The sequence below is a fragment of the Pseudonaja textilis genome, chromosome 2 (genome assembly GCF_049901715.1).
Source record: "Pseudonaja textilis isolate UNSWEBS1 chromosome 2, rPseTex1.2, whole genome shotgun sequence".
NCBI lineage: Eukaryota > Metazoa > Chordata > Lepidosauria > Squamata > Elapidae > Pseudonaja > Pseudonaja textilis.
The window spans coordinates 211,401,020-211,418,155 of NC_141991.1; the positions used below are offsets into that span (position 1 = coordinate 211,401,020).

The following is a 17,136-nucleotide window of genomic DNA, read 5'->3' on the forward strand; positions in this document are numbered from 1 at the left end:
TTTTAAATTTTAATGTAAATTTCAGTCCTTTCAGCCACATATTTTCCAATTGTTCCCCGTGTATTATATAGTCTTTCGCTTATTCTTCTTCAAATTCAAATTCCAACAAAAGTTTATATACTTTAATGATTACATGCTAATAGTTTGTATGTAATTCAACTTCAAAATCTGTCTTATGCTGTTCAGTTCCAAATGCCTCCTTAGCTACGTTAAGTCTTTTTCTTAACTGTGCACATGAAAACTTTTGAAAGTTGAATATTTTTGCAATTGATTTATCTTATATTCTCCATGCTTTTAATATTTCTCTATGTATTAATAATTTCTTTTTGTCTGATACTTTTCTGTGTAATGCTTCTTGGGCCGAGACCCATACAATCACAATTTGGGTTGATATCTATTCCATAATTCTTAATTATGACACTTCCAATATAGTTATTTTAAAAACCCATATTAACCTTAGCTTTATCATATAAAAATCCATACCATCCAAATCTCAGGTCACGCTCTTCTAAAAATCTCTTATTTTTTAGCAGAACCTACTTTTTCATCCAAACTAAGAACACAGCTACACATTTTTGTTTCAAAGCAGGAAGTCCCAACCTCCCTCAACACTTTGCATATGACCCCTGACCTTTTCTCTTGCTGTACAAAACCAGATACATGTATTCTGGCCATTATTAAAGCATATTACATTCTCAGACAGCTACTGTAAGAGCTATAGTATATTCCAGGGATATCCATACAGGGTGTCAGTGGCAGCTGCCACCATATCCCTTTGTTATTCCACTGGCAGATACCACAATTCCAGCTATTTTTTTAAATAAATATAAAAATTAGCCCTTAGTTCCTTATAGGCAAAGCCCTTGAAACACTGAACTGCATTGAAAACAATTGTAAGCAGGTGTGGTATTCTACCAGTTCAGACTGGTTCGGTCGAACCCCTTGCTTCGGATCAGCTGGAAGCAAACCGGTTCTCTTGGATGATCATGTAGGCCCACCTGTCCCCCCACCCACTGAACTTACCTATATCCTCTTAGATGATTTTCACAGCAGAGTGGATTGTTGCTCCTCAGCTGTGTTACTCCCCAGTAGTAACATAGCAGGTAAGGTTTTTTTGGAAAGCAGTTCACGTGTGCTATCACCAAACCAGTTGTTACACCAGCAGCATCCCACCACTGATTGTAAGTGGTATTGTGAGTCAACCCTAATATAGTTAGGCTGGCAATAACTGTGATCAATTACCATAAAGCACATTGGATCAGCAAACTGATTTTATTTAAGCAAACTTCTTCTGAGTATTTGAATGACAAGGGAGAAGAAACGCCATATTATAACATATGCACCATACAAATGTCTCTTGGCACCATTGTTCAAGTAAATATGCTAATTAAGATCAGACTACAGTGTTCAGTACATTGTTACCCAATTTAATTTTTTATCCTATTACTTGATCCTTATTTGCAAAAGTGGAGTTTAATAGGGCTGTCAGAAGGATGATTTTATTTCCTTTTGTAAAGTAAAGTCTATTATTTGCATGTTAGAGATAACATCAGTTGTCTTTAACAGAAAACTTTATGTGTAATAGGCAATAACTAATGTCAGCTATGTCCTCTGTATTGAAGTTATTTTTTCCTGCTTCCTCTAGATCTCCTTCTGATTAAGAATGTCACACTAGTCAAGTCAAAATTCTTTTTCATTTATATTACTATACATGCTTTCATAAAAAAAGATAATGCACAACTTTGTAAAAGTTACTAGCATTTTCGTTTAGATGGCTGACTTGTGAATTCTTTTAATTAACTTTCTCTTTTACAATTTACCAATCATTATGCAGCTCTTGACGGCTGCGCACTCATGTTCTGCAAAGCTCCAGTTATGTTCACGCATCTCAGAAAGATGCTTTAGAATCAGCACTGCAGCTGCTACATGTTCTGATGATTGTAACAATGAAGGCACATCTGAAACGTCTCTTTAAAAAAATTCGTATGAGGAGACAAACAAGCATCTTTGCTTCTACTTGGATGTACCCCTCTACTCCCAACAGATGTGCAAACCAATTATATTATAATGATGATATTGTGTGGAACTTCAAATCTATAATTATTCAGCCTCTTTTCAAAACATCCTAGCACACTTATATGACTCTCCCTCCCACTCTCTCTCATATTATTGGCTTAGGTGAAGTTTGATGCCTTTCAATATCTGAAATCACTGAAAAGGAAGACAGTAAACAGAAGCTTGGTATACTGGAGAAATGTGATTAGATGGTGTATGGCTGAGTTGCCCTGCCTTCTACTTTAATACCTTTGAAGTTTCTAGCTCCCAAATAGCTGGTCACTAATCTCTGGGGAGAGAAATGAAATCACTCTAAATTTTGATAAGCCATTTTCCCATGGATTTTTTTTCTATTAAGCAAGAAAAATGTAAAGTTTTATTATACATTAATAAATAGAATCCTTTATTATACATTAAATAATCCTTTATTATACATTAATAAATAGAAAAATTTAATGATGCTATTCATGATTATTCATGTCACCCTATAATTAATTTTCAAACATTCTCCTCAAGACATTTTCTGAAGGACCTCTTTAGCAAACACAAAATGCCTTGTGTACTCCGAAAGAACTGAGAATCAGTTCTTGGCCAGAGGGAGTCTTTATCTTTTTTTAAAAAAAGACATTCAAGTGCTCAGTGTCAAGCAATCAAAATCTATACCAGAGCAGGCAGCTTTCTAAAAGAGTTTCCTTACTTTAATAAAGTGGCAATAAAGATTGACACATACCTGTTTTATTTTCGTCCCCATGGCAGCAGAAACACTCTGAAGTCCATGTTGATATTGAGAAGGAACCTGCTCCTGTGATAGAAATCATTTTAAGGTAACTTCTGCTTCTTGCACATCTTAGGGCTGAATGAGTACTTTCTCATTCCCCCCCCCCCGACCTTTGAGATTTTAAGTCAGCAAGTGGGAAAGCAAAGTCAGTAAGTTGTTTGCTTTCATCTTATCTTTACAAGATGAAGGCGAACAACTTACTGACTTTACCTTCTCACTTGCTGTCTTTTTTCCTACTTTGCTGCCCCTTCAATCACAAGGCATAGATAACCATTGTAACCAAGATCCAGTGCAACTGCAAGTTTATATTTGAGGATGCAACAACAGAGCTGATCCTAGGATCTGTGGAAGTCAATCCGTTTTTTTTTCCTGGCCTGGGAAATATTTATCTTTCTTTATTATCATTTAAGGCAAATTATGTAGAACTATTTAATCAAACATATTAAGTCTTTAAGATGCTACTTAATGGACTGAAACAAACTAACATGGCTACTTTTCTAAAAATAAATGCCAAAATGAAAGTCTTCTGAGACTGTTTGTCAATAGTCAACTGTACAATATACTTTTGAAACATAATGTCCATTTTGTGTTTTGCCAGCTTCCCTTCTGGAAAAATGTATTTACATGCACGCAGATACAAAAGCAGAATAAATATTCTTCATACAACCTCAATGTGTGTTAATAGGCCTTATTATTGTGTGTGTTACCAAAGTGAAAAGGCAAATATTCCTCTTTCAACCACAAGCATGGATTATTTTGGGCTAATTCACTAGTAGCAGGTAGCCCTCAAATTTTCTTTCCTCTGCTTCATTTTCTCCATTCTGCATCCTTAATTAAAATGGTAAAGGATGGGAATCAATAAGCTCTCTTCAAACAGCACAATAGCTTAAATGTGAATCTTGAGCCCAGTTCAAGAAATGAAAAATAATAGAAGGTAAGTGGATCAGGGAACTAATTCAGTGCAAGACATTTTTATGTTGAGTATTAAAAATCTGTAAAAATGTATTATTCCATTTTAAAATGCACTGTCTTCTGCATTTATTTCCTATTAACAACTCCTGTGCCATGCACTCTAAGACATGACTTGTAAAATAATCTCTTTAGTAGGTCCCGTTTGTTTATTTTTCATTTTAGCTAAGGAAGAAGTTCCATGGAAGTATTTGTTGATTGTTAGAGTGGCAAGGGGAAGCATCGCAACTATTGTGTTATATTTGTTCGTATTCCTCAGTGAAAATTCTTTATTTCAATTTCTAGTGCATGTTTATGCAGAATAACTCACTTCTTTAACGTACCTTATGATTATAATTATAGACAAAAGTCGAAGATATTTATTGGCAAAAATAAGTAGTTTCAATAATTGTTTAATTACAAGGCACACAGATTAATAGATAAAATTTAAGTCAAAAAACCCACATGAATTATTTTGTAGTGGCACTTGCCATGAAAGCCATGGGGGGAAAAGGATAATGGATCCAAAGTTATTGTGCTATTGCTTCTGTTTATTCTTTAATGTCAATTGCTTGAAAATAGAACTATGACAATTGCATTTTGCTTGTAACCTGTTATCCTCTTAATAATTTATCACTATACCAGCTTAATTCTATACTGGCCATCTTGGGCATAACTACAAGGAAAAAAACCAGCTTCAGCAATATGGAAAACTATAATGCAGAGTACAGTGGCATACTTTTCTGTTTCAGTGTCAGCAAATATTATATTATATTTGTTATGTATATTTACATCTATTATGGTATTAATTTGAATCTACCCCTCCATGTCATGAAATATATTTTGGTAGATTTGCATTCTCAAAACCTTTCCTATTCTTAGATTATCTGAAAAGGTTATTTCATATTTTTAGCAACTCTTAATGGATTTTTTAAAAAATACTGAAGCATATCTTACCTGGTATAGGCAAACTGATTGAAATAAACCCAGTGCAGAATGCCTGAGGTGTTGTCTTACAATTCACCACTAGAGGGAACATGGGCACTTTGAAACAACTGGAAAGCTTCAAAAAATTCTAGCCAGAGAGAGCAGTTAAAACACATACTTCTAGGGGAGGGCGCAGTTGCTGAAAAACTATTTTGTTATACTTGAAAGAACATTTCTCACAGAATTAAAAGTAATGCCGTTAGAAAGCAGGAAGGAAAACCCCTGCCCAAAATGTATTGCATGTCTTTCCCCAAGTTGTCAAAAGAACAGACACAAAGCAGACTATATTCCTTTAAGAAGATTAATTTTATTTATTTATATATCAAATTTAGAGACTGCCCATCTCACTTACAGAGTGATTCTGAAAGGCGTACAATTCATTGCACTCCCTTTCTTCTTAATTTATTTTCTGGTATAGTCAAGTTCCACTTATAACTTGTGGAACGGCGTTTATTTTTAGTTATTGGCCTGGGATTTTGGTCCCCACTGGGGTAGTTTTTTTAAAAAAAAAATATGTGAAGGGGTGATGGGTGGATCCATATAAAAGTACAACACTTTAAAATTGCTTTCTGGAGAAAGGTCACCTGAGCCGGCTCACTAGCGGGGGTAGCATACAAATGCATCTGCCTGGAGACGTTAAGGTATCTGTCCTGGGAACAAAGCGGATGAAATGGGACTTGCTAAGGTCCACAATTTCTCTCTCAGCAGCACATGTTCTGACATTACAGCTTGCATCAAAGCATGACATGGCATTAACCTTTTCTGGCATACTTTTTTTCTGCCATGTCATCTGAGTTTGCCTTGTCCCCACCCAGGAATAAGACAGAGTTAAAGCACCGTCTTCTGTGATCTTTGTAAAATCAAATAGACTTTATCACCTGCTATTCTGGAAAAAAGTTAGGTAGCTGGCCAACCCTGGAAAAAGAGAGCAGGATATACACAGTCAAGCACTGTCGTTTTTGCCGACTCAAGGATGGGAAAGGGTATTCAACTCAGTGAGAGGCTTGGGAACCTACAAATGTAAGTGCAGATCGAGCAAAGAGCACTTTATTTTGAACAATCTTATGCAAACTTCTAGGATTGACCTGCTTTTTAGCAAGGCATCCATCGGGAACAGAAGATTCCACGCAAATTGTTTATCAGATGGTTAAGCTCATTTCTCTCCCTCCCCCTCCCTTTAAAAACAAATCACACTCTCAAAAGAGCCAGACTAAGCTGGCAGGTTGGGATGAAATTCCATGGATCTCGGCATATGATCGCTTCCTTCGGCAGCCGATGCCGCATTCCTTCCTCCCAGATCTGGGTGAATGGCTTTCACTTGGTTCTCCTTTCACCTCCCTTTCCACGGGGGAGTGGGAAGAGCTAAGATCCAAGAGCCGGCACCGGGCATCGCCCTGCAATTCTGCCGCTGTTCCCCCGTGGAAACGGTTACCTGCTGCATCAAGAAACCACTTGGTGTAATTCAATTAGTCAGGTTTTCAGAAGGTGGGAGAGTCTGTTTGGTGTAAGGGCGGGCCATAAGGCGAAGGAGACGCCTCTTTTGATAAGATCGGAGTCCAATCGGGTTGGAGGGACAGAACAAGGGGAAAAGCAATCAATAAGCAAACAATCTGGGCTCTGACTGGCTGCTCCGAGCTTCCTCGTCCTCGTCCTCCTTCTTCCCACACAAGTAAACTGCCTGCAAAAATCCCACATGATCTAGCAGCAGCGCTTTCGCTCCCAAGCCAGCCGCTTGCGCTGTTTTTGTGCACACGCACTGACATAAAACGGAGGCTTCCAAACCTGGCGCGCAGACACATGTAGGATGTCTGCCACGGTCCCCGCATAGAGCATCTACGCAGCCCGTCTGTTGCTCACAGCCAGCTATCCCGCGAGCATCCCCGCTTTTCCTTGGTGACCGCTGACGATTTATACGCGGGCAAGAAACCGGTCGTTGCAAAAAAAAAAAAGAAAGAAAGAAAGAAAGAAAAAAGAGAAAAAAGTGGGCGTGACTATTTAAAGACCCCCCCCTCCCCTTTCCCTTTCCTTCCTCCTCTTTGGCAGTGTTGACTTCTGCTCCTCCAATCCTGGCTGTTCCTCGCGGTCCCTGCCTGCCAGCCGCTGCATTCGACTTTTCTTTCATTTGCTTGGCGGACTGGGGAGAGAGGCGCTCCCCCGCTTCTTTCCACTCCCGCCGCGGCGATTTCTGAGAGCGGGGAGCAGCTGCCTGCCGGGCAAGCCCCGGATAGCTTTCTTCCTCTTCCCCCATCGCCCTGCCTTTCTTGCTCGCCCTCTGATGTAGGCGTCTGCTGGGTTTCCTTGACCTCTTCTCCCCCCCCTCCGCCTCCCCCGTTTTATTTTAATCCCACCGCCGCCTCCCTCTTTCGCAAAGTTGACATTCCAGGGACTCGGACCTCGCTTCGCTCCGGAGCCACTTGGCGAAGCTGGAAGGAGAGACCGCCTGCTCCCACCTCCCGGGGAGCGGAAAAGCTGCTTCCTCGCCCTCTCAGAGAAAGAAGCCCCGAGAGCTGGAAGACATCCTTTCTCCCACTTTCCGCTTCTCATCCTCTCTTTTCCGAGCACCCCTTCCAGAAGCGAGTCGGTTGGGATTGCAAACTCCTCTCGATCCTCTCTCCCCTCCTTTCCTGCCGCCGGTTCTGGGTCTGTGGATTCCGGCCGGGTTTTCCTCCCATCCATCAGCCGAAGAAGAAGAACGGAGCATCCCTCCCAGAGTGAGCCAGACGCTTCAACTCCGGCCTCCCGCAGCAGCAGCAGCAGCAGCAGCAGCAGCAGCAGGAGATAAGCGAGCCCAAGCGGCTGTCTGCTGCCGCCTCGGAAGCTTTGCCGCAGCAGCTCCTTCTCCTCGCCGGCCTCCATCTCCGCTCCCTCGGACCCTTCGCGCCAAAAGGCGGAAAGAAGAAAGTCCTAGAGAGGGAGAGCGCGGGGCGGGGGAGAGCAGCCCTTTCTGAGGGGAGGGGAAGCCAGGACGGCGGAGCCGCCCATACCAGCGCTGGACGGGGGCAGGGCCGGTGCATGTCTCGCCTTAGGCTCCACACAGGACTCGCCGCGGTGAATGAGCGCCTCCCGCCTTCTCCTTCGCCGCCGCCGCCTGCTGCTGCTGCTGCCCGTCTCGTCGCCCAGCTCCCCCTATCGGGGCACTCAGGCTCCCTACTAAGGATCTCTCCTCGGGACCGGCTTTTTTTCGGCGGGGATCTCCTCAAGCCTCCTCGTTTCCCTTGTACTTTTCTCTTTGTGTGTGTCCTGTGACTTTCTGTGGTTCGTCCTTCCTTCTTCTCTTTTTTTCCCCTTTCCTCCTCCTCCTCCTTCCCTTCTCTCGGTGTTTTCCTTTGTTCTTCTCTCTCTCCCACTTCGCCGAGTCTTGCGGCGGGGAGTGATGTTCCACGTGGAGATGTTGACGCTGGTCTTTCTGCTGCTCTGGACGTGCGTCTTCAGCCAAGATCCCAGCTCCAAAACGGTGGCCGATCGCTATGCCGTCTACTGGAACAGCACCAATCCCAGGTAAGGAAGGAAGACGGCGCACTTTTAGCACCGGCGCAGTCTTGAGGGGTTTGGCACGGCAGCATTGTGCTTCTTTCAAAGGGGTGCCTCGGGGAAACGGACAAACGACTTCTCTTTCGGACGCTCCCAGGGGCTTTGCCTCTCAAGTACGCGTAAGTGTGTGTGTGTGGGGGGGGGGACACTTGTTTGTAAAAAGAGAGCAAACTTTTTCTCGTAGTCATGAGCCCGGGCATTGCCTAGGACCTCACTTCTCTTTATTATCCATGTCGCCTCAGTGATGAGTCCAGCTAATTTCTCCCTAATGACCTAGTTGTACGGCCGGCAAAATCTCTTCTTGGATCATCGGTAAATCACTCGCGAAAGCGAATATCGGTGGGAAACGAAATGTCCTGAAACGGCGTCCGCGCGCGCGATCCTGTGGAGGACCGGTTTTTGGTGTTTTTCTGCTTTGATAGGTAACAAATGTTATCGGGGGGGGGAATCACCCTCAGGAAATTTTGAAGAGGCAGCGCAGCGAGAATTGCCGCGGTGCTCTGAGATTATGTCAGTCTGAAGTGTGTTTAGGTTTAAAATATTAAGCTATGTTTATATTTGTAGTCGCCCTGGGCTGCTGCGGGGAGACTCCAGTTACATGTAGCACCTGTTCTGAAGGCTCTAAGAAAGCAGAACTGTTGCTCTTCCACCCCGGGGTTCAGTTTTTTCCTCTTTGTTTAACAGGGTTAGTCTTGAGTAAGCTGGTTAAGTCAGACTAAAGGAATAAAGAGAACCTCCTCCTGCTTCCCCAAGGTTTTCAGTGCTTTCAGATGATCCTTGGTCTTGGAGGCTTTCCACAGCAGAATGACTCATGCTGTCAAGAGTATGCATTCACGTGCAGTAGTAGTTGGTGATGTTCTCATAGTGCAAAAGTAAAGTGTCCTGTCTGTAGCTGATGATTTCATGGTGATTTAGCATCATTTGTCAGTGAATGAAATTAAGGTTATTCTGCTGTTAAAATATATATATATATATATATGCTTTATGTCCCTGAACATTCTCAATATAAAATGTTCAGTTGAAATTATGTAAAAACAACTTTTCTGTTGCTTCTTTGTTTCCTTTGCTTTAAAAAAAACAATTGTAAGTACAAATAAAACTTTTGGGGGGGTTGTTTCTTAATTCTGTAACAATTATAAGAGTGAGACATGCAATTGGATTAGAAAGTTCTTTTAGGGGTCTGCCTCCCCCTGGCAATTTTCTTGTTTTTCACCAGCTGATAATAGTAATCCTTCCATTGCTGTTTGTGCATAAATAAGGCAACTGAATGTTGTGTCAACTTGTTAAAATGCAAAAAAGTTGTTCTAATATATCAGTAGGATTTTTGTTTTGGTTTTCTTAAACCTTATTGGACTACTCTAGGTTTATAGATGTTTTTACCTTATGTTAGCTTTGTGCTATGGATTCAGAATACTGTAGCATATTGATTCTGTTGTTGTTGTAGGTAATGTTTTAAAATAGTTTAGTAGTGCTTGCCAAAAACTGTTTTACTGTGTTTGATGGTAGAGAGAAAGTACACATTGCCAAGTAAAAAATAAAAGGTAAAAACTGTTTGTTTTTAAATACATCAAGTTTAGCTGGCTGTTCATCAAGTGAATTTTAATGTATTGTTTTAAGTAAAACAATACTTGAGGATTAGCAGTGAATATGTTCCTGTAACTTAATTTCCCTGATAGTACTATTGTACTTACAAACCCTGGCACATCTTCCCATCTTATTAAAAATAAAACTAGCTAAAATATTTCAACTAAAATAAGACAATTTTGTAATAGGTAGAGAGCTGTGGGAGAATTTGTGTTTTTTTGAATGATAAGTGTTACAGAATAAAAGTAACATGCTGAAATATGCATTTGTCAAAGGTGATGAAATAATAAACTGAATTTGCCCACTTTGCTTGTGAAAGCGGAAATGTTTGCTGCTTTGAATTTGACCAAATGACTTGCACATGTTGCTCTTTTGCTTAAATCAAAGCACAGTATTAAATGTTTTGTTTCTCTGCCAGTTGTGGTATCAATTAAACATGCAGTGTAGTGCAATACTTCAGTATAAATAATCACTAGGACAGTGAGGTCAGAACTTGAACATTTAAACCAATGAACCCAGAAACCAGTTGTATTAGTGAATACCTTTTTAAACACTGCAAAGAAACAGACGTGTACATATGTATTTTAAAATATCAGAAAGTAGTGGGTTATAGAACTTTATCAAAGTGGTTGATGAAATGATACATTTCCTACCATATTACTGTATTAAAATGTATGAAATAGATTTTCTGATCTTAAATAGAATATGATGAAATTATATATTTTTCCATACGTTCATTCATTTGACTTACTCACTACAGGCCTTTTTTAAGACAAATTCTAGATTTTAATACATTTTCCCAATTTATGTTTTATCATTGGAAGTTCAAAGCCCATTTATCATTGGAGTTTTAAAGTTTTAATTAACATGAGAGATATTACTTGACAAGCAGACTTTTATATCTTTTGTAAGTTTATGTATAGATTTCGGTAACAATTTCTGAGTTTATAATGCACTTCTAATTAGAATGTGTACCTGAATTTTATATACAGTTAATATACAGAATTAGAAAAAATAATTTAAATGGGATATACTAATAGTCTGCTGAGATTTAAATGAGTGCCCATTTACATTTTAATTAATTACAAGTAATATATTACAAAAAATAAACATATACAAATATATGTAAAAACTGATGAAATTTTATTCTAAAATACATTTGATTATATTTTGAAAACTATGTTATGAATGCAAATCAAGTATTGAAGAAATTATGATTTGTAATGTTGCTATAAGCACTAATTATGAATTAAAATAAGTTTATTCTTCAAATGTATTCACAATTCTTAAACGGGTTGCATCATCTGTGCTATGAAATATTTGAAAAATTCTTTTAAAGCTACAGTTGGCATAGCAGATTCTGTTAAGGACATATATAGACCTTAAACTTTAAACTCTTTATCACTGATGTCTATGATTTATGAGTCTGAATTCTATTTTCAGTTCTTCTAAAGTGATAAGTTTTATAATTTTGAGTACTAAAATATATTTTCCTGTCTATTGTGTTTCTAGATTACAGATACATTTTGAAAACTTGCAAATGCAGATATATTTGAGCAGTATTTTATAGAAATGTATCATAATTCCATCAAGAATTTTAAACAAAGTGTGCATATAGTTAGTCTTTCCATTTATATAGTTAATCATATGAAAATGAAACATGTACGAAACCTATGGCCATTTAAGTATTTCCAGAGAAATATGGTAAATGCAAAAAAGGTATTCTTATGTGCAAGAATGATACTATGCAGTACATTCCTGTGCATGTTTACTAGAAATCTTTCCTTCTAGGGGATCCAGTCTAATATAATAATGTAATATTAGCCATAGATTCATTAATAGTAGTTATCACTACAATTTATCAGAGATGTGAAAAGGAATATGGAAGCATAAAATGAATAGCTTATCCTCAAATTGCTCTTTCTGTTAAAGAAACGTTAAAAGAGATTCAAAGATAATCACAAAGCTATAATAATGACTGTTCTTGTGAATTGTTTGCTAGTGAACTTAATTAGACTTAAATATATTATTATATTGAGACTGCACCTATGCTTAATTGTATTATGAACTTTAAGCTGAGTATGACCAAGCAGGCTACTTTAGAATTATAACTTTTAATAAATTTCATGTTACATTAAAAGTGCTTAGCTATTCATAATGAAAGGTCATTCATATTAATAATATCTTATTGTGTGCATTTTTTCTGAATTTTGGATATCACTTAAAGTTCATGACTTAACATGTTGAAATCCTGTAGCAGATGACTCAAGTAGTTTTGTTCCAAATGGCATATAAATTTTCACTAGAAATAAATACAACTGTAATGTTATTTAAACATGTTTTAAATTTATTTTTCTTTAATAAGAATATAACACTTTATTTAATACAATAATTTTATTTTTAATAAGAGATCAGTGGTTTTATTTCAAGCTTTCACAGCATAAAATATTGGCAATTAAAAGCTGGTGAAACCAGTCTCCAGCCCAGGGAATTTCTTATGATTAGAAGTGTATAGGAAAAAACTTCAGAAGTGCATTACATATTCTTTAGTTGGGCTGAAGATAGTTCTCTGTATACAGTGATTATCAGTACAGTCTAGCCTTTTGCTTTAGACGTCATCCATTCAGCAGCTACATAGACTTTACAATTCATCAGTAAAAGTAAAGTAAATAAACACATCTCTACTTTTACAAATATTCTTTAAGGATGTGTTTTGAAATTTAGGACACAGTGGCCTGTTTTATTGTTAGAAATAGCTAGATAATGTTCCTTACACAATATTTCTCTTCTTGCAGACCTAGCAGTCTGCCAGCTCTGAAACAAATAGTGTAAGTCCAACAGACATCCTGGGCTTTCTGCCTGTGTTGACTTGATCAGATAAATGTACACACAAGCACACAGGTGCTGACATTAAGGTTAGGGTGGGAAAAACATTGTTGAGAGTAGTTGCCTAGTTAACATTATACTCATACTTTTTAATTACACTGTATTTTATATTTTGTTTAGGAACTAACAAAACTAACAAAAAAGATATAATGATTTTACTGTTTGTGTTTAATGAGAAAACTAAGCATTTCCAGTTACAATGGATAATTCTGAGTTTATAGTTTGGCTTCATCAGGCCTTATAAGATAACTATTACTGATTATACATTTTGCTTCCATAAATTATTATACAATATGTAATAAAGTATGTTCCTTGAAATAAAGATTACTTAATTAAAACTAAGAATGATCAGATCTTATCCTTAGAAGCTGAATATATTGTTTTGTATAGTCAAATACTTTTATTTTTATTAGTTTTCATTGAAATTATTGTTCAGTGCAAACTAATGTTACAGTAGCAAAGTTTGTTTTTGCAGTTTTAAAAACTCAAAATTGCTGAAAGCAATATCGTGCGATTATAAATCTTTTATCTTGTCCATTTTATTTCAGTCTGTATGTTCTATCTTGTAGCTCTAAGTGTAAATGTTAGTTTTATTCAGTCTAGTTTGCTGACCTATAATAAAGAATTTGAATATTACAACAACGAACAATTCAAACTAAATTTCTACGTTAAACACGTTACTTTTCAACTTCTAGATTATTAAACCATTTTTCCAGCATTACAATTCTAATGAGGCATATGCCTTTGAGAGCAGTTTCTTTGTGTGTGTATGTGTGTATGCGCATGTGCATATATTTCTTCCATTTATGTTCAAATCTGTAGTCATTCAGAAATTAAATGTCAAATTTATAAGACAAATGTTTTTGAAACCACTTTCTGCTGACCTTAGAGCTATTGATTTATCACCCACATGTAACACTCAACACATTCAATATTTCTTGTAGCTAGTCTTAAACTTGGGTATGATTCATGCACATTATTCTAAAAGCCAGTAGAGATAGACTAGTGATTTTAAACAATTGCAAAACTAAGTCTATATTTCCTTCTTGTAAAGCAAAAGAGAGAGAGACACAGAGAGATGGAATTGCTAATTAGAATATACCTTGTACTAAAGAAGTTAATTTTGTACCTAGTGCTGCATTAATCATGTAAATATAATGAGGTGTTTGGCTTGATTGCCAAAGAGATCCTCTGTATATCTGATAGTTTATAGATCAGTGAAAATGTCCTGCAAAGTCCTGATCTTTCAATCATGTGAGAAAATGTGATCAAATCTAAAAATGTTATTAATAAATGCAGAAAATAAAAACTTTGTTCTATTTATTGTGATTAAAATACATTGTCCTCAGTGCCTATATGCTGCTAGTATATTTATGTAAGCAGAACAGAGTGGGGGAAAATGGATTAGGTAAAAAACAAAGCCATTTATATCACTTAATTAAAAAACAACAACAGATCACTGACATACATTTAAATTGTACATGGTTATGGTCATATTGGGTATACTCAGCTGTTGTCGGCACTCCAAACTTTTCTGCATTCTACAGTTACAAGCATAACATACGTACAAGAACTGTTCAGAGTACAAATTCTGTTCTTAATGATACGTAATAACCATGTATCTTGTGAACAGTACCTTCCAATTCTTTTTGACTCTAGCCTTAGCCCTAATTCTTTAAAAAAAAAAGAAAATCCAGGTTAGAATATGCCACCATATAAATGAAAAACTGTAAGAAAATTTCCTATTAAGACTTTAAAAAAAATATATAAGTAATTTGGTATGTCATAATCTCAAATGGCTCTATAATTTATTTATTAAATTTATACTCCACTCAATTTAACATTGAGAACAACTATTAGCACATTTGTTCATTTATTTGTAAATGTACAAATTGTTCTGGCAAAGAATTGTGTTACTAATCCATTGATTCAATTTCTAAGGGTAGTTTTCATCTACTAATTTTTTTAGTTGTGTGAATCATTGAATTATTTTGAGTCTTGTTTATTATGAGTAACAAAAGGGGATGGAAATACAGCAAATGATATATTTAATATTTAAAATCAAATCCTAAACTATTGTACATGTATAAGACTCAAAAGCTATTATATTTTTTTATATAAATAAAGTAACATTCTTTGAAGGACCCCAGATAATATTTATGCAGATAAAACTGTAGTGATGAATCTTACTTTGTAGATTTCATTTTTTTGTCACTTAAGAGCTTTTGTTTAGAAATGTGGCTTTAACCAGCTTTTTTACTTATATTCATTTTTCTATGTTATGCCAGTGAACTAGGCCTATTTTTTAATGCGAAATGAATATTAAAAATTATAAAATATTGGTCATAAAATAACATTTCTTTTACAATCCATTTCTAGTCAGATCTGTTTGCTCAGTAAACTTAATATACTGAATGTTTATAGGTTGAAATATGATTCAGACGAACTATCTCTGAAAATGGAATTTAATTTAATGTATATACATTCCCATAGGGTGGGGAGAGGCGATTTTTGCTAGTTTTTTTCTATTCCCAGATTTAGATTAAGACTAACTGTTGGTCAAAGATGTTGAAGAGGCAGGAGAAATTTGTAAAAAGCCTTCTGTTTTCTTCAGCCAAAGCTTCTGCTGCACTCAGTATTCTCTATTATGAAAGACCTAATTTAAACCTACCAGTTTTAGAATTATTAAAAGTTTTATGATCTCCTATACACATGCACCATCAACAAATAGTAATGGTTCAGATTATAATAATGATTTTTTATAATAATCTCTTTTCTGTATTTTTAATTTAAAGCATTCTAAATTTTGATATACATTTACAGGGAATGAATACATAAAAATAAAGTGATAATAAATAGATACATAGAGAGATACAAACCACACATACTGTATACAGGATGTATCAAAAGCCCCTATAAGCTAATCAAAATCTTTTCTTAATGTATCTTTTCAGAAAAAATGAACATTCATAGGTCATGTATCAAGTGAGAAAATATTTAGAACAAAATGGCAACCATTTAGTACTTTTAATATAATTTATATAACGACTGATGGGTATATCTAAATATATATTAAACATAGGTTTTTTTACTTTAAATTTCAAGATGTTCAGTTGATCATTATGTCAAAAAGTGATGCTTGTAAATCCTTTAATTGGAAATTGTGGTATATGATGCTAAAATGTTTCAAAGAAGGATTACATTTAAAATTTCCAATTAAGGTGAATTCGTTCTTCAATTAATTTTGAGATCTGCCCAACAAATTAGTATTAGAAATAGTTTTAACAAAGGTAAGGTAGTGACAAAATCCTATACATTTCTCATACTCATAGAAAAAATAGTATTTTGTAACAAATTAGTTTAAGAATACAGGATTTATTTAATAATTTTTGTAAAGCGGGATTAGTTTGAAATGAATGACCTGAAACATAAGCGGAACTCTTTTTTTTTTGCATTGCATCAACCAGTGTAAGGTTGTATTGTAAATGAAGGCTTGCATATCCTCTGGAATATGATTTGAAAGAAGGGCGTCGGAATTTGAGATTACGCACCACCTCTTTGCTATAATTTCAAGCAACTTGAGTTTTTTCAGGCTTTGTGATGGAATTTTAAGAAATTCATTCATTAAATTTTTTTGGGATTCCAGAAAACATCTTTTTTTGCATTGATGTGTAAAAAATATATATGTTGCTTTATTCATCAGCAGACAGGTACTGTGCACGCATAAGCTCTGAAATATTTCTTCCAAATCATAGTTCTAAACCAGAATAAGACTAACTATATCATTCATTCATGCAATCAATCGATCAATTTCCACCTAACTCAACTGGATCTGCTTGCAATTATAAAATTATAAAAAATTAAAAGTAATAAAGCAATATTTAGTACCACACATTCTTGTTTGTTCCTAACCATGTTAGAATTCTAGGGCAGTTCTTCAAAGAAAACTTTTGTAGAATAATTTTATTTATTGGTGAAAACAAGGATTCATAATCTTTGAAGAAAAAAATATTTGTTGCTTCGCTTCATATATTTTGTCAAAAAAACAATAATTTTTTGGAAACTGATATCAGTTTTTTTGTCCATATGCGTGCATTTATATTTTGTTAAATGCATTTATTGGTAAATTCATTCAAATCAGACAAGCCAAGAACATGTCCATGTAAGACAACATCATTCTTTATTTGTTTACTCTTGTTGGTTCAGTGCATTTTGCCATTCTTTAGCAGCTTGGCTTATTAAAAATTAGTGATCCATCACTAAGAGGGATACAGTAGTAGTATTTTAGAGGAATTTTGTGCCAAGCAACAAGAAATAATAGCAATACAAGAGCTGCCAAATGTGTGCCTTCTAATTCCTAATTAGGC

The 17,136-nt window shown here is 36.2% G+C and overlaps 1 protein-coding gene across 2 annotated transcripts in view; it reads left to right on the forward strand.

Moving 5' to 3' along the window:
* The first annotated feature begins 6,463 nt into the window (after positions 1-6,463).
* The window catches only part of EFNA5 (ephrin A5), a 209,286-nt gene continuing 198,613 nt past the window's right edge, over positions 6,464-17,136 (forward strand). For both annotated transcript variants that reach the window (XM_026719668.2, XM_026719673.2), the window contains exon 1: positions 6,464-8,266. In XM_026719668.2, the coding sequence (XP_026575453.1) occupies positions 8,142-8,266 (125 nt within the window). In that variant the 5' untranslated portion in view covers positions 6,464-8,141. The remainder of the gene's footprint in view (positions 8,267-17,136) is intronic.